At 41.6% G+C, this 23,963-nt stretch overlaps 2 protein-coding genes across 3 annotated transcripts in view; one reads left to right on the top strand and one right to left on the bottom strand.

The window, feature by feature from the left end:
* Positions 1-5,259, bottom strand: part of LOC129700127 (echinoderm microtubule-associated protein-like 5) — a 134,892-nt gene extending 129,633 nt beyond the window's left edge. Inside the window, 1 exon segment of the mRNA XM_055640339.1 lies at positions 4,111-5,259. Within this exon segment, the coding sequence (XP_055496314.1) occupies positions 4,111-4,307 (197 nt within the window). The 5' untranslated portion in view covers positions 4,308-5,259.
* Positions 5,260-5,455: 196 nt separating this feature from the next.
* The window catches only part of ttc8 (tetratricopeptide repeat domain 8), a 42,642-nt gene continuing 24,134 nt past the window's right edge, over positions 5,456-23,963 (top strand). The window contains exons 1-3 of one of the 2 annotated variants that reach the window (XM_055640342.1): positions 5,456-5,583; positions 5,684-5,932; positions 22,853-22,973. In XM_055640342.1, coding sequence (XP_055496317.1) covers positions 5,726-5,932; positions 22,853-22,973 — 328 coding nt within the window. In that variant the 5' untranslated portion in view covers positions 5,456-5,583; positions 5,684-5,725. The other variant, XM_055640343.1, reaches the window with a different exon arrangement.

The raw sequence follows: 23,963 nt of genomic DNA, 5'->3' as shown, positions 1-23,963 counted from the left end.
GCCTATGACTAACTATTTTGTGCTGATTCATCATATTTTCAGAAGTGAGGATATTTGATAATCATAGAATAATTGTCAATCCCACTTGTGAATCTTCAGAAACTAAATATTCTATGCCTGAATGAAGCAATGTTTAGCTAACATTTAGGCATTGACTAATTTATTGTAAATAATAATTGCGTCACATATAGCCAAGATCGAATCCAAATTGTCTTCCCCAGTGATTCACTTGCAGTTCGTCCAACCTAGTAGGACGACAGATAGCACAATGGGCTAAGAGTTCGGCTGGCGACCGGAGGGTAGCCGGTTCAAATCCCGCTTGGAGTGCATACTGTCGTTGTGTCCTTGGGCAAGACACTTCACCCACCTTTGCCTGTAATGGAATGTTACGGCGGCAGGCGCGGGCACACCGCGACGCCCTGTGTCTCCCTTTCAAGGGAGATGCTAAAAATGCATTTCGTTGTCTCTGTACTGTACACTGACAATGACAATAAATTGAATCATTTCATTTCATTTCATTTTTTCATTTCATTTTCATTTCATTTCATTTCATTTTTTTCATTTCATTTCATTTCATTTCATTTTTTTAGTGTATTCATTTCAGTATTCATAATGTGACCTCTTCTAAGGAGAAATCAAACACAAATTTGGGAAATCACTTTGCAGAGTATTTGCACTCAGTCTACAGGAGTGACCTTGAGGTTCTGGTTACCTGCTAGATTAATTCATCACCCCAAACCCACTTTCTTATCTATAGCCTTTGATACTGTTACAACACTGTTACACGCAAGCTTGAGGACCAATACTTCAACTTCCATCCAGACAGGTTGCAGCCTCCACGCCATGTTCAGATAATCCTGTCCTGATGCAGGCTATTAACCCAATAACGTTGATAATTTCTTTCCACCCACAGTCTCCGATTTATCTGCCAAATTCTTCCAGCATTTTTGCTTGTGTCAAACCTTTTGGGTTTATCCCAGTACATCAGATTGTCCAAATCAAACGATAAAACATTAGCAAAACATTACATTGACAAATAAGCTTGTTCTCATCTCAACTGCCATATTATTGTACCCTGTTGGAGAAATTTCTCTCAAACCACCCATCCACCTTTTCTGTTACCCAAATTATTAATTTCTCACTTTCCACTTCCAATGACGCAACCCAGACCCAAAACATTAACTATTTCTTGTTTTGAGTTTTTCCTACATTTTCTGTTTCTATCCAAGAGATGCCCCAGGATAAATTGTCAGTAATACTTTCCACCAATGAACATGACATGGGGTCTAACAATGGAGCAAACATGTTTGTGCTCCTAACCTGTCAGCACATCATAGGCTTCTATGTTTAAGAAGGAACTGCAGATGCTGGAAGATCGAAGGTACACAAAAATGCTGGAGAAACTCAGCGGGTGTGGTAGCATCTATGGCGCAAAGGAAATAGGCAACGTTTCGGGCCGAACCCCTTCTTCAAACATAGGCTCCTATGTTTGCCACCACATGCTGGGTTTGCCATCATTTAAATGACAATACATAAGCAGCTCCATTCAGAAGTGCTGGCAAGAGCTAGTGAGTTTCAGCCCAATGTATTGTACTGCAGATTGATTACAAAACCATCAGGTGTCTTACTTACATAGTATATTCTAGAAATTGATCTCATTCAACAATGTTTAAAGTCATAGAATAATGGAAATCTACAACACAGCTAGTGGCCATTGGACCATGCCCACGATGACCAAAATAATCAATATAAACAGGACATTTTAAATCAGGATGGTAGACACAAAATGCTGGAGTAACTCAGCGGGTCAGGCAGCATCTCTGGAGAGAAGGAATGAGTGACTTTTCGGGTCGAGACCCTTCTTCAGAGTGATGTCAGGGGAGGGGGCGGAAGAAAGATAGCATGTAGTCGGTTACAGTAAGACTAGTGGGGGAACTGGGAAAGAGGAGGGGATGAAGAGAGAAAACAAGGGCTATCTGAAGTCAATGTTCATCCGCTGGGGTGTAAACTACCAAAGAGGAATACGAGGTGCTGTTCCTCCAATTTGCGCTGGGCCACACTCTAACAATGGAAGAGGTCCAAGACAGAAAGGTCAGATTGGGAATGGGAGGGGGAGTTGAAGTGCTGAGCCACCGGGAGATCAGGTAGGTTGAGATCTTAAATAAGGATGTTGAACTGACTCAAAAACAGTTCCTTGATTAGGCTTTTTATAAATACAACGCAAGATTTTGATACATACAAAATCTGCCTTCTAGAGCTATTCATCCTTGTTGGTCTATGCCATTGTGTGTGCTGAAGCCAATTTTTCTCTTACCCTTCAATTATTTAACCCATTAGCAGTTATTTCTATTCTCTTGTGCACAGTTGTGTACTTTCTCCTGTTCAATGCTACAACTATTTCTGACAGCAAGATTCAAATACCACTTACTACTCTTAGGGCAAACAATTTGTTCCAAGTATGGGATGGAATCATTCATAATTTTTTTACATTGTCTTCTAACCTTGGACTCGCCATAATAGAAACATTTTCTATGTGTCTACCTTACAAAATCCTCCTTTTACTTCACTCAGGTCATTAAGGTCACAAAAGATTTGACACACGTTTAACTTCTCACTACATCCATAGTGGGGTAGGGGAGAAATAATAGTTATCAAAAGTGCAACACAAAAAAAATTATTTATTTCAAAATCAATAGCTGAGCAAGTTCAGAAATATAGGCTAGTATCATGGGGTCATTTGTTGATTTCAACCTCTAAGCTTCAATTACATAAGTGTAGGATGGCATTTACATCCTTCAGATAAAATTACACCATTCTAATATACCTGCTGGTACATATTCATGCCAGCTGCTTCTTAAACACCACAAATCACAGATTATTAATTTAATGAATTAAAAGGCAGAATATAAATATGTTTTAGACAGTACTTTGCCTTACAAAAGTTCATACTTGTGCACAACGTAAATTTCACGACCAATTGTAAACCATTAATCTTTGCATGACATTCAACATTTTTTTTAAATCAGCTCGTCAAAACATCAACACAACATTCTATCCAAAATGCTATATAGAAATGGTGATTTGAACGGATAAATCCTTCGCTTCACATCCTGACCCAGAGAAGAAAGAGTAAATGACAGTCCATCTGTCGTTTATATGATTCAACCTTTGTAATTGGGATCTCAATCCACCAAGGAATTTAAAAAGCATCGGATAAATTATACATGTCGTAAATTTTCTGTCTAACCGTGTTATAGCTTCAAGCCAAACGCAGTATACTCATTTATTAAACAAAGGTCTAGATTCCGCGGTTTGGGTTCTGAAACCCTCCCGTAATACAAACCACCCGCATGTATAAAACAACAATCACCTGACGGCCAACTTACTAATGCTCGCGCTAAACAAGGGTTTTTCTTTCGTATTGGTTACTGTACTGTGAAGGGTTTTAAAAGTTAATGGTTCCAAATTCAAGTCAGCATGTACACGATGTTAGTAGTTAGATGTTTACAGTCTATAGTTGTTCGTGTACATAAATTACACATCCCACCCAGAGGTCAAAATATAGTTTCCAATTACCAGAAACATCGGACGCCAACACGTTTTAATATTTTATAGGCCTTATGATAATTTCACTCTGAAATACAGACCAAACTATTCATTTTAGCCCAATGGCAGCATCGAATAATTCCTTCAATAAAGGTCTTTTTATGGGAACAATTCAAATTAGTTATATTCACACAGAGTATGGGAACCTCAAATGAGAAAAATATTTTAGCCGACGTAAAATTATCTCCTTTGTGAACTATTCCGTTCCAATCATTCGCGGACGCGATAAGGTGAAGAATGAAGGTTGGGAGGGGCGGGAGAGGAGAGCATTAAAAATCTACTTTTGATTATTTAAAAATCAGCAAACTTGGATTTTGAGCGTGCACGAAGCAGATAATGGATAGCAGAAAGAAACTTGCCAGATTTACGGACTCGATGGTGCATTTTTTGCCTTCCAACACATACAAACAAATAACGGGAACGGGGGGTAACGAGTACTACAATTTTCCAATAAAAGACGGAGATCGGCGTTTAACGGTAGTTCAAAAATATGAAATGAAATACCTGATTACATCATCGTTGTGACCCAGAAAGAATTTTTGTTTATGTTCCCGCGTGTTATAAACCACCCCAACACCTGCAACGAAATAAACGATTTCCTTGGTAGCAGTATAGTAGAGGTTGTTTCGGCATTGGTGTCCACGGTAGCCATAAACCCACTCCAGTTGTAGATGACAATTGGGTGCCGCTCCATCAGCCATTTCAGCACCTCTCACTCCCAAAGCACAGCGCCGTCCTCAACTGGGCACGCGTTGTCTCCTCTTCCCAACCTTGTCTTGCCTTGCCTTTCCTCGCTGTCCTCGCGGAGATGAGAGCAGGGTAGATTCAACAGCTGTCAGGCATTTCTTTCGCCCCCCTCTCTCCTTTTTCTCACAAGCACCGAGAGTCGCGTGCCACCTTCCTTCCAAAACAAGTACGAAACCCCCCCGCGGTCCACAGGTGAGCGAAGCACTTTGACACCTCCGCCCTCAGCACATCCGCGCTCAGCCCGGGCCAGCGGAGGGACGGCTCGGCTCGGCTCGTCTCGTCTCGGCGCTGGACCGACGGACAGCCCGGCAGCCCAATGGAGAGCCACGTACTCGCGTCAATCAGACAATGATTGCTTCAGGCACACTGGCTGCTCTGCACGAATATCTCAAAGCCGCTTGTCATTTGGCGATGAACAACGGGAGGTGGCAGGAAACAAGAGTGGATTGTTAGCGCAGCGATTAACTAATGATGATATGACGATCATTGTAGAGCTTGAAACCCGAAACTAAATAAGAGAATACTGAAAATGGATAATAGCAGGTCAACCACAATGATTGGGACAAAAGGTCAACTTTTGACGTTTCATAGCTTCATCCAGTGGCAGGGTGTACAAGTTAAGACCTTACCTTATTTTCTCGGCAGTCAATATCCCATTTCCTGAACGTTTTCACTATTTCTATTTCATTATTTTCAACTGACTTGATTTAACCTTTTTTTAATGTCAGTTACCATTGAAGAATCTACTTGACACTTTAAAATCCTGTAATTTGTATTCACGGAATAAATATTAAAAAAACATAAATTGCATCTCCTAACTGATAAGACAAAATATTAACCCGAAATTTAACATTATATTGGAAAAATAACTGGTGCGAATTAAAAAAAATCAACAGCTGCTTTAGTTATTATATAACTACCGCTATTTATAAAACGTAACATGACATTTGTACTTAAAAGTAATAACATTTGCAAAATAGTGCCAATTATCAATTACATTTACATTATATATAATACATGTTTTTATTGATGTTTATTATTAGATGCAGTATGCAAACAGCTACAGTTTTCCTTGCTGAGTGTTCATTGTTTCTTGACAGGGTGATTGGCAGGAAGCAAAGCAGATGAAGGTCGTAAGCAAAGATCCTAGAGGAGCATGTGATATAATCTTTGGTCGTAAGCGCGACCATGTTTCTATTTTTGCATGCAAATGAAATATGACGAAAAGGGGTAAATTGCAACGTGATATATCACGGTGACTTTTTTTTCCTCGATTAAATCGTTGATGTGAATTTGCACTTTATACTGTTAACGTTGCCTTGTTTATCAGGCCCCTGCGAAGGCACTAGGTTTAGCCGCCAAGGCCCCCGGGATGCGTTGCTGGGAGCGACGGCGGAAGCGACGGTTGAGGCGCCACTGGTCGTCATCCCGCTGTCCCAAATACTGCTCCTTATCTTGGATTCAAATGGGGTTGGACATGGACCCCATGTTCTTAGCCTGGAGCTATTTCAGGAGACGCAAGTTCCAGTTTTGTGCCGACATCTGCACGCAGCTGCTGGACGAAAATGCGTATGACCAGGTAGGGAGACAGACGTCCGTCCGTGTGGCTGTGATGCTTCGGTTCGGTTCATCTTCCTGTTCTGTACAAAGGGATATGTTTCTCCGATTGATATTTCGAAAGTTGTAAACAAATACAAGCTATCGAGTAACATTAGCAGTTTCAAATATACCTGGCTTGGGAGTTGTGCTCCGGTAAACTAAGTGAATTGTGATAACAAATGTACACAAAAAAGCTGGAGAAACTCAGCGGGTGCAGCAGCATCTATGGAGCGAAGGAAATAGGCAACGTTTCGGGTACACAAAAAAGATGGAAAAAGCTCCAGCATCTGCAGTTCCTTCTTAAACACTGTGATAACAAATGTATTGCTTCAAAATAAATCTGAACTTTTAAGGTTCATATTCCCTGTCAAATGCAGGATTACATTACAAACACCTCAATCTTTCAAGACTGTACACACAGCTATTTGATATCTTATGTCTTGTGTTCAAATGTTCTATAGATTCCGGATCAATTCCTGTGGATTGGAGGGTAGCTAATGTTATCCCACTTTTTAAGAAAGGCGGGAGAGAGAAAACAGGGAATTATAGACCAGTTAGCCTGACATCGGTGGTGGGGAAGATGCCGGAGTCAATTATAAAAGATGAAATAACAGCACATTTGGATAGCAATAGCATGATCAGTCTGAGTATTGATTTATGAAGGGGAAATCATGCTTGACTAATCCTCTGGAATTTTTTGAGGATGTAACTGGGAAGATTGACAAGGGAGAGCCAGTGGATGTAATGTACCTGGACTTTCAGGAAGCATTTGATTTGATTTGATTCAACTTTATTGTCATTGTCCATAGTACAAGTACTTAAACAACAAAATGCTTTATCCCATACAGCCATACAAATAAAAAAAATAAAAGCACAGAATACAATAATCCATAACACAAACATCCCCACAGCGGTACCAATGTTTCCCATTGTGAGGGAAGGCACCAAAGTTCAGTCAACCTCCTCGTGGTGGGGAAGATGCTGGAGTCAATTATAAAAGATGAAATAGCAGCACATTTGGATAGCAATAGCAGCATCAGTCTGAGTATGGATTTACGAAGGAGTAATCATGCTTGACAATAGGTGCAGGAGTAGGCCATTCGGCCCTTCAAGCCAGCACCGCCATTCAATGCGATCATGGCTGATCATCCCCAATCAGTACCCCGTTCCTGCCTTCTCCCCATATCCCGTGCCTCCGCTATTTTTAAGAGCCCTATCCTCTGGAAGTTCAGTCAACCTCCTCGTTGGTGTTCACCCGTGGTCGGGGCCTCCCGAGCCCCCTGCAGTCGCCGCTACGGGTGGCCCGATGGTCAGGCCCTCTAGCCGGGACGATGGAACTCCGACGTGGGAATCCTCAGCGGCATGGACCTCCGAATCGGCCACTTCCTACCGGAGTCCGAGGCTCCCGAAGTCCACAGGCCGACCTCGGCAAAGGGTCCCAGGAATCCGCGATGTTGGTCAGTGCCGCACGCGCTGGGAGCTCTACAGTCCACAGCTCCGCGATGTTGATGCTGCAGGCCCAACACTCCGGAGCTTCAAACGGCGGTCCCAGGTGACGCATCGCCCGCTCCGCGATGTATTCACGCTGCGCCGCGACTGCTGAAGCTCTGGTCCGGTCCCCAGCAGGAAAGGCCGCAGCAATCCAGTTGGTGGGGTGGCTATGGGCGCGACTCAGAAAATAGTCGCATCCTCGCCACGAAGATACGGTCGCACATAGGAAATTAGTGGGCAAAATTAGAGCACATGGTATTGGGGGCAGGGTGCTGACATGGATAGAAAATCAGTTACCAGACAGGAAATAAAGAGTAGGGATTAACGGGTCCCTTTCAGAATGGCAGGCAGTAACTAGTGGGGTACCGCAAGGCTTGGTGCTGGGACCACTGCTATTTACAATAGATATTAATGATTTATCTGAAGGGATTGAACGTAACACTAACAAATTTGCAGATGACACAAAGCTGGGTGGCAGTGTGACGTGTGAGGACGATGCTATGAGGATGCAGGGTGACTTGGACATGTTGGGTGAGTGGGCAGATGCATGGCAGGTGCAGTTTAATGTGGATAAATGTGAGGTTATCCACTTTGGTGGCAAAAGCAGGAAGGCAGATTATTATTTAAATGGTGTCGTTGGGAAAAGCTTGAGTACAACGCGATCTGGTGGGTCCTTGTTCATCAGTCATTGAAAGTAAGCAAGCAGGTACAGCAGGCATTGAATAAAGCAAATGGCATGTTGGCCTTCATAACAAGAGGAGTTGAGTATAGGAGCAAAGAGGTCCTTCTGCAGTTGTACAGGGCCATAGTGAGACCACACCTGGAGAATTGTGTGCGGTTTTGGTCTCCAAATTTGAGGAAGGACATTTTTGCTATTGAGGGAGTGCAGCGTAGGCTCACCAGGTTACTTCCCGGGATGGCGGGATTGTCATATGCTGAGAGAATGAAGCGGCTGGGCTTGTATACTGGAATTTAGAAGGATGAGAGAGAATCTTATTGAAACATATAAGATTATTAAATGTTTGGACATGCTAGGGGCAGGAAATATGTTCCTGATGTTGGGGGAGTCCAGAACCAGGGGCCACAGTTTAAGATTAAGGGGTAAGCCATTTAGAATGGCAATGAGGAAATACTTTTTCACACAGAGAATTATGAGTCTGTGGAATTCTCTACCTCAGAGGGCGGTGGAGGCCGATTCTCTGGATGCTTTCAAGAGAGCTCTTAAAGATAGCAGAGCCAAGGGATATGGGGTGAAGGCAGGAATGGGGGTACTGATGTGGGTGATCAGCCATGATCACATTGAATGGTGGTGCCGACTCGAAGGGCTGAATGACGTACTCCTGCACCTATTGTCTATTAACTAATATCGCCATTCAGGAAAAAAAAATCATTTTTATGTTCAAATGGTGCTAATCCTTGTTATGATATGCATATGATTCTCAATTTATCAATGATCTAATTTGAACGGTTTCAATCAATTACATAAAATGATATTTTGAGTTTTTTGTTAAGTCAATTGCTCGTTTTAAAACTGAATGATTTCACTATTTTATTTCACTTTTATTTTGATTTTTTGCTGTATTCTTTAATGCTATATTGGAATAGTTCAGAAATTATTATAAACATTTTTTTTAATCACTCTCTTAATATGTGTATAGTACTTTTACGGCAATTGGTTAGGCTCATTGAATGACTTCCATTTTATTAATCGGTTATATTATTAAATTTTGGCACAATTGTCAAATTGAAGTTTCATTCCGAAGGTTAATTATTGTAAATCTAATGCCGAATTTATGAATAATGGAGTGATCTTGAAAAGACAAATTATTTTTAAATATATTCACTTACAGGCTATTGACATTTTGCTGGCATGACCATACCTTATTACCAATTTCTAATTCCCCTAACTGAGTGATTTGCCATACCTTTTCAAAGGGCAGTTAACTATATTTAAGAATGTTTAATTGTCATGTACACCTGAACTGAAAAATGAAATTTTTACTTGCTGCAGCTTATACAGGCGCTTTAATACAACAACAACAACAACACCAACAACAACAACAACAACACATACATTTACAATAAAGAGTAATATAATAATTTATTGGATATAAATGGGAAATTAGACCATAATTGTGCAAACTGCCGTACGTGGTGCAACCATTGAACAAAATTAATTGTAGTTTGCTGCTGATTGTAATTTTGTGGTTAGGATTGTATGGTGTTGTTGTTGATGGGAGGAAACTGTTCTTGAACCTGGAAGTAACATTCTTGGCATGCACGTTCTTCCTAATAGTAACTACGAGATGAGAGTGTGTTGTAGACCTTTTGATGATATCATCTGCCTCCTTGAGCTTTATGAACTCTGGCAAAATATATGGTTGCAAAATATTAGGTGGGAAAGGAAATTCGGAATACAACATGAAATTAAACAATTGGCAACAAGCTTATTCTATCAAACATAAAAACAATTGGGGTTTATATTAGAAAGTTTTTCTTCCATGACCAGCACTTTGCAGAGTTTTCTCTTCTATCACTGCAATGATTTAAGAAATAATCATTAATATTGGGAGTATATCGTATACATTCTAATTAATTTGAATGTAATATTTACTTTGAATTGTAACATTAATTTATTGTAATGCATAAAATTGTACATTTTTGCAAAGCAACTTGAGATATCGCAGCAAATTGTATTGGTTAATTACCATGAGAATAAAGACATTCATTTTAAAAACATTTAAATAATTTTGAGATTTGGTGATCAGGTTTGGTTTTCCTGCAGCAGCCTTCCTATAAAGTCTGCCATGAAACCTTTTAGTCCTTCTATACTAATGTCACTTGCCATCTCGATTTCTACTTGATATTTTCTATTCATGATACGTGTTGTAACAATGCTGGGACTTCAATCTTTCTCGCATACACTTGGGACTTCTGCAGTACATTCTAATTTTTGCAAAGTTGTTCGTCGGAGACGTGTGCGACTTTGGCCATGTACCTTCTTTTTAAAAAAAGAGATTTTACATTAAACAATATCATCCACTGTTGAAATCGTCTTGCTTTGCATTTGATTGCACGTCCTGTCACAAAAAATATAATAGCAAGTTATTTATGTTTTTTAAATGTTTTTCTTGGAAAAGATGTTTTTTTGTAATATGAACAAATGACAGACATGAAATTGTCAGCTGGCCTTTTAAGCTTCATGCAATTGTGATTTCTTGAGTATAATGACCTTCAATAAATGCAATTCATTGCTAGGCACAGTAACTGTTCGGCAAAGTAAGAATACTCATCAAAGGAGTAGAGATTGACTCTCTTACTACATTCTCTCTCTCTCTTTCTACATTATGGCAGTTCTGCTTAATATTTAAAGTGATATTTGTTGATTTTCTTTTTCACGCTTGCCAAAGAAAGTGAAATTAAAAGTATTGTAACACTTCCCACAAAACTCGGTTCCCTTGCATCCCTTCCCACGTGCTTCCATTATTCTATAGCTGTGTAATCCTTGGAAAATAAATCTTTGAGGAGTAACATGACTCCAAAAGTAATTTTAGTGAATGTATAGTAAATCATAGAGGGTAATCTAGAGCTTTGCTCATAAAAAAAAAATATATATATATATATATTTTTTTTTTAAAGGACTTGAATGTAAAGGTTTGTTTTGTGCATCAAGAGGAGGAGGGGGGGGGGGGAGGGGTGAGAGGGGGGGAGAGAGAGGGGGTGGGAGAGATGGGGTGGAGGGGGAGAGAGAGAGTGATGGGGAGAGGTGGAGGTGGGGAGAGGTAGAGGGGAGCCGTGCGAGTGAGTGGGCTACGAAAAGAAACAGGCAGAGAGAGAAACAGGGCCTGACTCTCTGGAAACCCAGAGAGTACCAGTGGGGGTGGGGTAGCAGGATTGGAGTTAGGGGGAGGGGGGGGGGGAGGTGAGAGAAGGAGACCTCCAGGATTGCAAAACTTGTCGGTTAGCATGGGCGGAGGGGAGGGTGGTGGTAACTCGCAACTTCACTCGCTGCGCAGGCCGCGAGGGGAAAGTTCTTCTCGTGATAAAATATCGTGAATGGTGGAGACCTCCGATACCTCGGGATCTGCAAAACTTGCTCGTTCTTTCTCCGCCTTTTGAAGAATGGGCGGAGGGGTGAGGGTGGTGATGTAACATCGTGGAAAACAGTGCGCTTGCGAGTTGACAGCAGCTGCTTTAATCCGGGGGCTGGGCCAGGAGCCGGGTGGGCCACGAGCAAAGGCATTGTGACATCATCAGCTGGCCAGTGGTTAGATTTGAAAAAATAGTCCCAGATTTGTGAACAGGGTTTTAGTTAATAAAAACTCGGGAAATAATTAACCACGATTTACAGATGCGTGGGAACTTTTTGAACTCATCATGATTGGTATACCTACACCCCTCTACCGGAATATGTGTGACCCCAAAGCTCCCCGCTCAATTCACCGTTTCGGCCTTGGATGGCAGCATTTTCACCGGAGACGTGGACCAATTGAATCAAAGGCCGCAATGGTCTGGCCAACAGCAGCCCAGCCCCTTCAGTACATCTGTCTACTACATGTGACTTCAGTCAACAAATCCTGACACAATAGAAAAGTCTGTTCGATGGCAAAGTTTCCTGTCAAGTACACAGGACCATCATGACTGACCCCGCAAGCACAGAGTTCCCAGAGACCCACAGCCTCCTAGCCCAGCCCTGTCCGTCCAGGGGAACACGTAGGGGCCGGATTGTGCCATGCTATGCGCAGCTCGGGCTGGGCCACTTGTCGCCGTAGCGGCCCATCGGGGAGCGGATTCCTCTGGAGTTGGAGGGGGAGTGGGGTATTGTGCTGTTTGATCGCCCCCTACTATCCCAGGGACAGGGGACCAGCAGCTTTTTAGACTGGTGGGCAATCACTTCCAAAGTTCTGACGTGTGCTCTTCCGATCTCGCCCCCTGCTATCCCAGGGACAGGGAGACACAGCGGCTTTTTAGACTGGTGGGCAATCACTTCCAAAGTTCTGCCCCATTCGACAGAATGGTGAAGACTACTCGCGACCGAGGTGTGATTGCCCCCCGGCCTTGCGATTGACCCATCGGATTTGGGTCTCGATTCCATGGTCTGAATTACGAAAACTGGTCCCAAGGCTTTCGGAAAAAGAATAGCAAGTAAGAAATATGGATTTTAATCAATCGTAAACATTTAAACACTGCCACTATCCCATGTGCACAGTGGAAGAGATTGCAGCGCAGCTGGGTTAGGTGACTGTATTCACAGTGCTAGATGCCAAGAGTTCATTCTGGCAGATTGCCCTTGATCACAACTCCCCCAAGTTAACCATCTTCAGCACACCCTTTGGACGTTACAATTCTCTTTGTATGCCATTTAGCATAAGCTCTGCTAGTGAAGTATTTCAACGCGCTATGGAACAACACGTTACCCATGCTCCATCATAGTTGATGATATCCTTGTTGCTAGACAAACTATTGAAGAACACGACGCAAATTTAAAAAAGGTTCTGGACCGCGCTAAAGATATCAACCTCAAGTTAAACCCTCTAAAGTGCAAATTCTGAGTAAATGAGGTGAACTACGTAGGCCATGTGTTCACTGAATACGGCCTCAAACCCGATCCATCAAAAACCATTGCTATCAACGAGTTATCCGCACCCACGGATGTGCTCAGCCTGCAGAGATTCCTTGGCTTGGTAAATTATTTGGGGAAATTCATTCCAAACTTCAGTTCACTGTGCCAGCTAACCCACAAAGACACTGTTTGGGCCTGGACACAGAACAGCGCTACGCCCAGATTGAAAAGTGACTTTTATATAAGCTAGGTAATTTGCAAAAGAAAAGCTTAAAGTTTTCCTGAACTGAAATAAAGTGCAAACAGACACATACACACAGGCAAAGATGAATCAAAACATGGAGGCCTGAACCTGAACCTGCTTAGTTTAGTTTACGGCTTTGAGGCAATTATAGCACTGGAGGAAATTGTATTTGATATGACCTTGTGTTGGAGAATGGATAGCTGAATAGGGGCCTCTTCTTAGGCCAGAGGTATATTGCTCTTTTCTTTATGGACATTCTTAAGTTGTGAGGTTTGTGCTGAGTTTGAGATATGGTTCAGGGCTGAGAGATAATAGGCCCTGTAGTTAGCCTTGGCTATGTTGAATTAGGATGTATGTGAAGGGGAGTAGTTGCTTGGAGAAGAAGATAATTTGTAAAAGGCCTTGTAGAGAGATTGGAAATACAGCTCCCAGAGATAGCAGGAAAAGGGGAGGCTGTAAGTTAAGAATGAAGCTGTATCCTGGAACCAAACACTTATTAAGTAAATTGACAGATTTACGACCCATATATGCTTGGTTGGGATGAGTATGGGTTTTGAACTTAGAAACTGTAATTCAGCAAACTTATATAATTAATGTTTTAAAGACATAGGTAAAAGTATTTCAAACTGTGAAATTGTAGTAAAACAAATTATGAAATGTATTGTCTTTGTAAGAAGGTAAACTTTAGACAGAAATTGTTCAGATTTATAGAAATATCTTTCTTCTTGGTATAGAAAGTGTGCATGACTTGTGTGATCATTGTATGTATCTTATATTTTGTGGAGTGGTCTTTGATAAGTGAGCCTTCTGGGGTTTTGCTGTGTTGAAATAAAATAAGTCTAAAACAAAGTTATAAAGTTATACCACAGGCAAACAAAGGTTGTAAAGAGGCCAGGGAAGGGGATCATGTGACTGATGTTGTAAATCACCAGAAGGACTCAGATGATTGGTTACTAGCTTGTCATACCCTCTGTATCTGAAATGTCTAATACCTATATAAATGCCATGAGTTTGTATCAAAGTTACTCCTCTCTGGACCCGCCCCAGAGCATCAGCTCTGTGTTGGAAGGTTCAAGAGACTAGTCTCATCTGAATAAAGAATTGATTTTAACAGCAACAAGTGTTTGAGTCAAATTGACTTTAGATTGACAGAAGAACTCAGTTTAACACCTTTATTCCCTTGTCCTGCTTGGAGGACATGGTAGCGCACACTGCTGCTGACGATACCTTACAATCGCTCTCCTCTGTCATTAAGCGCAGAGGGACCGACACCAATTCCACCTAATCTCTCAGACAGACAGCCATTGCTCTGGCACATGTTTGGTTGTGTATGGATTTTCTTGTTTCATCAGCTATTGTTTTGGCTGGCAATTTTCAGTACCTAATCTTTTTATCCCTCCTACATCATTCTAAAAAGGCTATCAGAGCAATGCATTCTGTCACAAATTGTGAAATTGATATAAAAACTTCCATGTGATCCTATTCCAGTTCAGTGCTTGTTTTGTTTAAACAGAATTATTTGTTTGGTCATGTTATATTTGAGATTTTTTTTAATTAACTATATTGTCAAGTCAATGTTTTGTGTGCAATCATAGAATCTAGCAGTGTTGAAGGACGCTGTTAGGCCTGTAATATAGCTGTAAAGACCTTTTGGTTTAGTCCTCTGATAACTGCAATCAAATGACTGGCTTAAATACTCATTTGGAATTTAGTTCATTGCATTTTTCAGGTTGTATATTCCAGATCACAATTCATACGTGAAGACTTTTCTCAATTTTCTCCCATCTATTCAGAAAATTGTTTTAAATCTATGACCTTCTGGATTAGAGGACCATTTCTTTCAATTTGCTCAATAGAGCTAGATTTTAGGTCTTTGCTTTACCTTCTTTGCCCTGCAGGGAAGCTTGGACTGCTCTTGTAAATTTCCATGTAATTGAACTTGCTCATTCCCAGCATCTTGCTTGAAACCCCTCTGAATCCATGCTAGAATCTTTACATTTATCCAAACTATACACTTCATCCCAGGTGCTTTCAAATCTTATATATTTTTTAAGATGCAGTATGACTGTTTTTGTATTCAGAACCACCATTTGCCAATTTAAGTATCCTGGACACCTATTTAATTACTTTATCAGCTTTTCTTCCCATTTTCAAAGACTAGTGAATTGGCACTTGGGTCCTTGGTAATTGCGCTTCCTCGGTAATGCTTAGATTTTCTATTCTTGCGATTTTTCTCCCTTGCACCTATTTGTATTAAATTGTGTCTGCCCATTTTGTGTTTCTAGTCTTCTATGTAAACTTAGTGCCAGCAATTCCAATTTGGAATGGTTTATTTTTATGAATTCAGTAATTGCTGAATGTTTAAAATGCTTATTTGTCAGTAATATATTGTGGGTTACATTGACTCAACATCATAATCGTGCTTTATTAGCCAAGTATCTTTTACAACATACGAGGAATTCCATTTGCCATACAGTCATACCAATAAAAAGCAACAGAACACACAATATACATTTTAACATAAACATCCATTGCAGTGACTACTCCACATTCCTCACTGTAATGGAAAGTGAAAAAAAATTAAATCCTCTCTTTTTTTGTTCTCTTGCATTCGGGGGCCTTGAGCCTTCCGTTGATGGGGCGATCTTGGTTCCTGTAGCCGGAGATCGGGCCCTCCGCGCTGGGGTGATCAAGCTCCTGCATTGAGAGGGGAATCTCAGCTCCCTGGCATCGGGCGATCTGACCCCGGGTCAGGCCTGGTCGAAACGTTCTGCGTCATTTGGAGCTTCACGATATCGGTCTCTACCTGAGACTGCGAGCTCCATGATGGTGAATTCATCAGGCCGCAATTGGAACGTTGATCCCAGGCAAGGGATTGGCTCTGATGGTAAGTCTATGTCCCCAGGGTGGGGCTCAAAGTCAGTCCCAAGCAAGGCTTCCAGCTCCATGATATTGGGCCACAGAGCGACCGGAGATACAATCTGGAATACAATTGCATCTCTGGCAAGATAAGAGATGGGGGGGGGGGGGGGGGGGGGGGGGGGGGTTTCCCCTCCACTCCCCACATAAAACAAACCAGAGAACATTAACACATACTTTAAAAACTCATTAAAAATAACAAAAAGACGTAAAGACAGACAGATTGTTGGCGAGGCTGCCATTGCGTGGTGCCCCCTGTGATACATATCACTGGTATAAAGGATACATTGTTAAATTTTGAGCTAAAATAGCTATATGGTACAGATTAATAAGAGAGTGCCAGACAACTTGAATTTATGTAGCTTCTTTTGGAGATCACAACAGCCTATTTGAACTATTCAATTTTTATTTTTTTAGAATTGACAATGTCCCAATATTGATTAAAATGCACTCAAGTCTGCTGTTGGTATTGGAATGTTGTCTCAGGCAATATCTTCCAGAGGCAAGATGAGGCTATTTATGGTAGATATTGATTTTTTTTTTTGCCGTGTATTTCCATTGTTCAGTTTAGACAGGAGCACTGACAAAAACAAATGAAGCAAAATGACAGCACAGAAGTGGGTATGGTGTGCATCTGGAGTGAATAGAAATGGTGATAACTCTCATCATTTTACTTTTGGAAATTGGCATTATCTACATGTGTGAGGATAATGAGGGGCGGTGCATGATAATCATGAAACAAAGACTAAAGTCGAATTTGGGGGAGAGGGCAGAGTGGACATGGATTCAAGTGGTGATAATAATTATAGGTCAAAACCTGGTAAATTTTGAACAAAAAACATTTTAGGAAATTTCTCTCGGGCATGCAAAGGAACCCGCGCCAATTCTGGGAAATCTGATATAAGTTGCAAGGGGTAAATCAAATGCTATTTTTCTAACATGCTATGGCTAATTTTGACTATAATTCACTGCTTCTATTCATATTTAATGAAATCAATTATCTTGTCATCGGGTGGCGCCGCGAGCGGCAGCCTCGCCAGCAGCCCGTCTGCCCTTTTGACTTTTTTTGTTATTTTTAGTGCATCTAAATGTATGATTTAATGTTTCTCGGTATGTCTTATGTGGGACGTGGTGGGGGGGGGGGGGGGGGTATAGGGGGAAACCATTTTCAGTCACTTACCGTGTGGAGATGCAACTTTCTCCATATCGCATCTTATCGGGATGCAACTTTTCTCCATATCGCATCTCCCCCCCCCCCCCCCCCCTCGCAGCCTAAGAACTGGTTTGGTGTGGCCTTTCCAGACTGGAGAACTGCGCAGAGCTTCAGCAGCAGGCGCAGCAGACTTACCATCGTAGAGCCTGGGTTCCTTAGCCAAGGGTCGCCAGTGTTGGAGGTCCAACCGCAGGGGCCTGTTGACTGCAGCAGTCTTTGGAGCCTCTAGCCGCGTGCGCGGCGCTGTTTTACCATCGCGGAGCCTGGGATCCCTTGCCCAGGATCGCCAGAAGAAGTGCTCCGACCGCTGGCCCGTGGTCTTTAACATTGTGAAGCCACGGTCTCCGGTAAGAAGCGGCCGATTCGGGAACTCCAAGCCACGGAATGTGTTCTGAGCCATCCCGACGTCGGAGGGCTTGTACATTGCGCCGTCCGTAGCGGCGACTGCGGAGGGTTCAAGTTCATTGTCATGTGTCCCTGATAGGACAATGAAATTCTTGCTTTGCTTCAGCAGCACCGAACATAATAGGCATTGACTACAAAACACATGAATAAATAAACTGATAAAGTGCAAATAACAAATAATGGGTTATTAATGTTCAGAGTTTTGGCCGAGCCAGGTTTAATAGCCTGATGGCTGTGGGGAAGTAGCTATTCCTGAACCTGGTCGTTGCAGTCTTCAGGCTCCTGTACCTTCTACCTGAAGGTAGCAGGGAGATGAGTGTGTGGCCAGGATGGTGTGGGTCTTTGATGATACTGCCAGCCTTTTTGAGGCAGCGACTTCGATAAATCCCCTCGATGGAAGGAAGGTCAGAGCCGATGATGGACTGGGCAGTGTTTACTACTTTTTGAAGTCTCTTCCTCTCCAGGGCGCTCAAGTTGCCGAACCAAGCCACGATGCAACCGGTCAGCATGCTCTCTACTGTGCACCTGTAGAAGTTAGAGAGAGTCCTCCTTGACAAACCGACTCTCCGTAATCTTCTCAGGAAGTAGAGGCGCTGATGTGCTTTCTTGATAATTGCATCAGTGTTCTCGAACCAGGAAAGATCTTCAGAGATGTGCACGCCCAGGAATTTGAAGCTCTTGACCCTTTCAACCATTGACCTGTTGATATAAACGGGACTGTGGGTCCCCATCCTACTACTTCCAAAGTCCACAATCAGTTCCTTGGTTTTGCTGGTGTTGAGGGCCAGGTTATTGTGCTGGCACCATATGGACAGTTGCTCAATCTCTCTTCTACACTTGAACTCATCCCCATCAGTGATACGTCCCACGACAGTGGTGTCGTCAGCGAACTTGATGATGGAGTTCGCACTATGACCGTCTACGCAGTCATGAGTATAGAGTGAGTACAGCAGGGGGCTGAGCACGCAGCCTTGAGGTGCTCCCGTGCTGATTGTTATCGAGTCTGACACATTTCCACCAATACGAACAGACTGTGGTCTGTGGATGAGGAAGTCGAGGATCCAATTGCCATACAAATAAAAAGAACACAATGCGCAATAGAGTTTAACATAAACATCCATCACAGTGGAATTTGTCAGTCGAGGTCCCGACCATGGGTGAACAAATGGAGGAAGATTGACTGAACTTTATCGCCTTCCATCACAGTGCAGACTGCAAATTCCACTGTGATGGATGTTTATGTTAAACTCTATTGCTCATTGTGTTCTTTTTACTTGCATGGCTGTATGGTAACTCAAATATTACTGCACCTCAATTGGTGCATGTGACAATTATTGTGAACTTGAACTTGAAAATAAATTGTAATGCATGATTTTCCTTGTCTGAATGACCTAACTCTTTTTCTGTGACTATAACCTCTAGTTCAGGACTACTTAGTTTGGGGAAATGTCCTACCTGCATCCAGCCTGTTGTGCCCTGTAAGTTTCAATTAGATCATTTTTTACACAGAGAGTGGTGAATCTGTGGAATTCTCTGCCACAGAAGGTAGTTGAGGCCAGTTCATTGGCTATATTTAAGAGGGAGTTAGATGTGGCCCTTGTGGCTAAAGGGATCAGGGGGTATGGAGAGAAGGCAGGGATGGGATACCGAGTTGGATGATCAGCCATGATCATATCGAATGGCGGTGCAGGCTCGAAGGGCCGAATGGCCTACTCCTGCATCTATTTTCTATGTTTCTATCTTAACTCTAAGCTCTCGAGAATGAATATAGGCTGAGTTGGCGCAATCTCTCTGACCATCCCTGAAACCAGTCTAGTGAATCTTCACTGCATTCCTTCTATAAAGTGTCTCATTATTTTAAGGTAAGACTGCACAATACACAACGCCTTATCTTCTCTTGTAATGCAGTCTGATCAAAATAAAGGCTAATGTATCATTTGCCTTCCTAATTGCTTGGTAGACTTTTATGTTGTTTACAAGAACACCCAAGTCCCTGTGTACATCAACATTTATCCCCCAAAACTCTCCATATTAAAAATAATCAGCCACTGTCTGCAGAAGTATTTAATTCTTTTTTCCAAAGTATATTTCATTTATGTTCTGTCTTTGTCTACTAGTTTATCAATATTTTATCAATATCTCCTCTTAGCCTCTTTATATCTCCCCCTCTCCATTCTCAATCCCAATTTTTTTTAAATCATCTGCAAACTTGGAAATATTTTTTAAAAATTGTCCCTTGATCCATATCATTAGCATTGATTGTGAATAGCCTGCTCACAAGCACCAATTTCTGTGGTCCTCTACTGATCACAGCCTGCTTAATGGCCTGTCCCACTTGCATACGATTGCATGCATTTGGCGCGACCAACTGGAAGCGGAGTTCGCGTGTGACGCCATTTACGTCATGCTTACAAATCAGCTGGGCAGGAGGCGGGCCAACTAAATTTGGGCGTCGGGCGGTGATGTCATCACGCAACGCCATGCACTAGGCGTACGCCGTCAAGACGCTGCGTACGATAGCAATGTGCCTGCGTGCGTATGCGGGCCGACAGGCCTTTGGCGCTCAAAGATTTTGGTCACTGCAAGAATTTCGGAGCCCCACGCGATGTCGAGACCAGCCCCGCACAACTCCATACCCCTCCGCGCTTCTAAGTGGGACTGGCCCCGCATGGCCATACAGTGCCCGTACGCCGCAAGCGACCACGAGGTCACGTAATTTGCGAGCCAAGGTCGCGTAAGTGGGACAGGCCCTTTACTTGAAAATGATCTGTTCGCTCCTGGTTTGTTTTTTTTGCAATGATCAATTTGCAATCCATGTAGCAATGTTACAAAATTTTGAGATTTAAAAAATCAAGTCTGCAATTTATCCCATCAGATAAAGCATAACAACAAGTTTAATTTGACACCTAATTCACTTTCATATCTCAAGTAATAAAAAAGTTATGGCCATTTTCATACTCGGAAATTAGCACCTTGTTCCCTATTGATTTTCTATGGACATAACAAAAAAGCTGTGATCATGGACAGTCAAAAGGCCATAACCTTCTTAAAAATTAAGAGAACTGAATGAAATTTTCAGTTATCATAGATTGAACCATTCTGAAACAAATATAAAACAATCTTACTTGGATGACCTGAAATTAAAGCATATAATTAGTTAGTTACCCAATTGTAGCTAATTTCAAACTTCAATTACTAGATCTAAACATCTATTCATTTCTTAATAAATGATTAACATTTTTAAATAGCCTGTGTCCAAATAATATTCACAAATAATTCACAATAAAACATGATTTTTAAATCTCATTTACATCAATTTATAGGCCAAATGGAAGGAATTTAGTGTTCAATTGCTGTAGATTAAAGTCAATTTAAATCGGCTTTCTAGTGGGATCCTGTGAACGCGCTGGTTTAGAACGTTCACATTGCGCTGGATTTGTGCCCTCAAATGCCCAGAAAAATACTGCGAGATATAAAGAGCCCAAAATGAGCTACTCGCTATAGTAAACTTTATATACAGGGTTCTTAAGAAGCCCCTTTTAATGTAAAAATAAGGTACATACCTTTAATTGTTTGCTTTATAAAACCCTGGGGCTGCGAGAGGTCGCGGGTTTAGAGAGTGATTTTTAAACTACTATAACTATTATACAAGGCCATAAAAACTAATAATACCTTTTGCGACGGGGTCTTTCAGCGATTTTCCGTTAATGATTTACTAGGCTGAACATTTTCGATTGCAACAGCCTAGTAAAAATCGCGTTTTAAACCCGCCCCCTCTAAACAGCGCCAAAATCACGCACACGGGGTGGGGCAGATTCTCATCGAAGATTCAGGTAGGTTTTGTAACATACCTAATTCATGTTGGAACATTATCCCTAATTTTGTGTTTTCTAGCCATGTTGGGTCTTTAAAAGCCTTCCAAAGCTCCAAATATACCACCATTATTTTTCCTTTTTCTATTATCCTTACAGGCAGTGGTGGACTGGGTCTAAAAATATTGGTTGCCAGGAGACAAAGGGGGCCCACTTCATCAGGGGCACACTTGATATAGGGGACACACTTCATCAGGGGCCCATTTGCCATCGGGCAAGCTGACACCCTGGCCAGTCCGCCACTGCTTACAGATATGTGTAGCATTGAAATAGGACCCATAGATTAACTCGGACTAAATCAGTTTAAATTTATTTTATTCTGAAATAGTAACTATGGTCAAAGTCATGAAATGGCCGAAAACGTTCACTGTTCCTCTACAGGGTATGGATTTGTTGTCTTCACTATAAAATCAGTGAAATCAAAATTTTACCAAATGTTATGATTTTCCTAATGTGTAACTGTGCTTTTTACTACATACAGCATGAGGATTTGTATAATAAACAAAACCTCCGTTTTTGCAATTTAGAAGTATTAAATATTCTCTCAATATTCAAGAGTTTGCATAGAAAATGATATCACTGCATACTGATATTGGAGGTAATCTGGTAGCGTCTTCTGAATACATATTTACATGGGTAAACAGGGAAAGTCATGAAATGGCCGAAAATGTTCACTGTTCCTCTACATGGTATGGATTTGTTGTCTTCGCTATAAAATCGGTGAAATCGAAATTTTACCAAATGTTATGATTTTCCTAATGTGTAACTGTGCATAATCAAGCAATCAAAGAATATTATTCTCTAAAGCAATCAAAGAATATTTTTTTAAACATTGATTATGAGATTTTATGATATTTCTGCTTCTGCCTGTTAATCGATGGGTCCTAGTCTTTGCTCGGGTTACTATCAATAAAATATTGTAAAATAGAAGTTATGTATTTTTTCAAAAACATCTAGGCTATTGTCAGTCACAACTTTTCAACCTAGTTGATTACTTTAGCAATTTGGTGATATTGTAGAGGGTGGATGCCATAATTCTTTGCAGAAGGGAAATCTGAAGCAAGCCATTCCTTTGCAACTGACTGGAAAGTCTGGTCCTTCTTTACAAGCTTTGTTCAGCTATTTCAAATAGTATTTGATATCAATTTGTAATCATCAAAAACGTTTGAAATGTACATCTATTTATACTGTAGGCCGCATGGAGCTTGAAAACTCGAGCCTTGACCGAGATGGTATATGTGGATGAAGTAGATGTAGAACAAGAAGGAATAGCAGAAGTAATGCTGGATGACAGTTCTATTGCACAGATTGCTCGTAAGTACTTCAGTAAACCAATTTTGTTGGATAACTACCTTTGGTCTTGTTTTAATTCAATTGGGTCTTGATACTGAAACTTGCCAACAGCAATATTATAGGATGTTTGGCAAACAGGAGACAGACGGAAAGACATTTAGAAAAATAACAAATTAGTGAAATGTATATTCAATTTATGTGAAGTTGTAAGATGGTGCTTTTAAGACCAAAAAACTACAAGACGGATGAGCAGAATTAGGTCATTCAGCCCATCAAATCTACACCACCATTCAATCGTGGCTGGTCTATATTTTCTCCCTCAACCCCATTCTACTGCCTTCTCCTCACCCTTGGACACCCTTTGACACCCTTACTAATCAAAAATCAATCCATCTCTGGTTTAAAAATTCCCAGTGGCAGCCTCCACAATCGTTCTATAGATTTACCACCCTTTTGAGAGGAAATGTGAGAGTACACACAAAATATTAAGTGGCAACGCTGCATCAGTTCTGGATGAGCTCCATGCGTTTTATGCATGCTTTGAAAGAGAGAACAATGACACCTACATAAGCCCCCACAGCCTTTGACGACCCTATGATGTCAGAGCATCCATCAAGACGATGAATCTGGGCAAAGTGTCTGGTCCAGAATGCATACCTGGCTGAGTGATAAAGCTCTGTTTAAACCAACTTAATGTGGTCTGAGGTTACTACCTGCTTCAAAAAGGTATCTATTTTACTAGTGCCCAAGAAAAACATGGTGTCCCATCTGAATGACTACCGACTGGTAACACTTGCATCTAATGAAGTGCTTTGAGAAGTTGATTATGCTGCAAATCAACTCCTGCCTCAGAAATGACCTGGATCCACTTCAATTCACTTCAATCACCACAACTCTTGCCACCCTCAATATCCTTCTGTAAATTCCGTTGGGCCCTGGGGACATCTACCTTCATATTCTTCAAGAGCCGCAGCACCACCTCTTTCTCGATCTGAAACTGTCTTGGCATAT

Source organism: Leucoraja erinacea, chromosome 9 (assembly GCF_028641065.1).
Source record: "Leucoraja erinacea ecotype New England chromosome 9, Leri_hhj_1, whole genome shotgun sequence".
In the NCBI taxonomy this organism is placed as follows: Eukaryota; Metazoa; Chordata; class Chondrichthyes; order Rajiformes; family Rajidae; genus Leucoraja; species Leucoraja erinaceus.
Note: the sequence above shows the minus strand (reverse complement) of the source record. Positions and strands in the feature narration are given on the sequence as shown.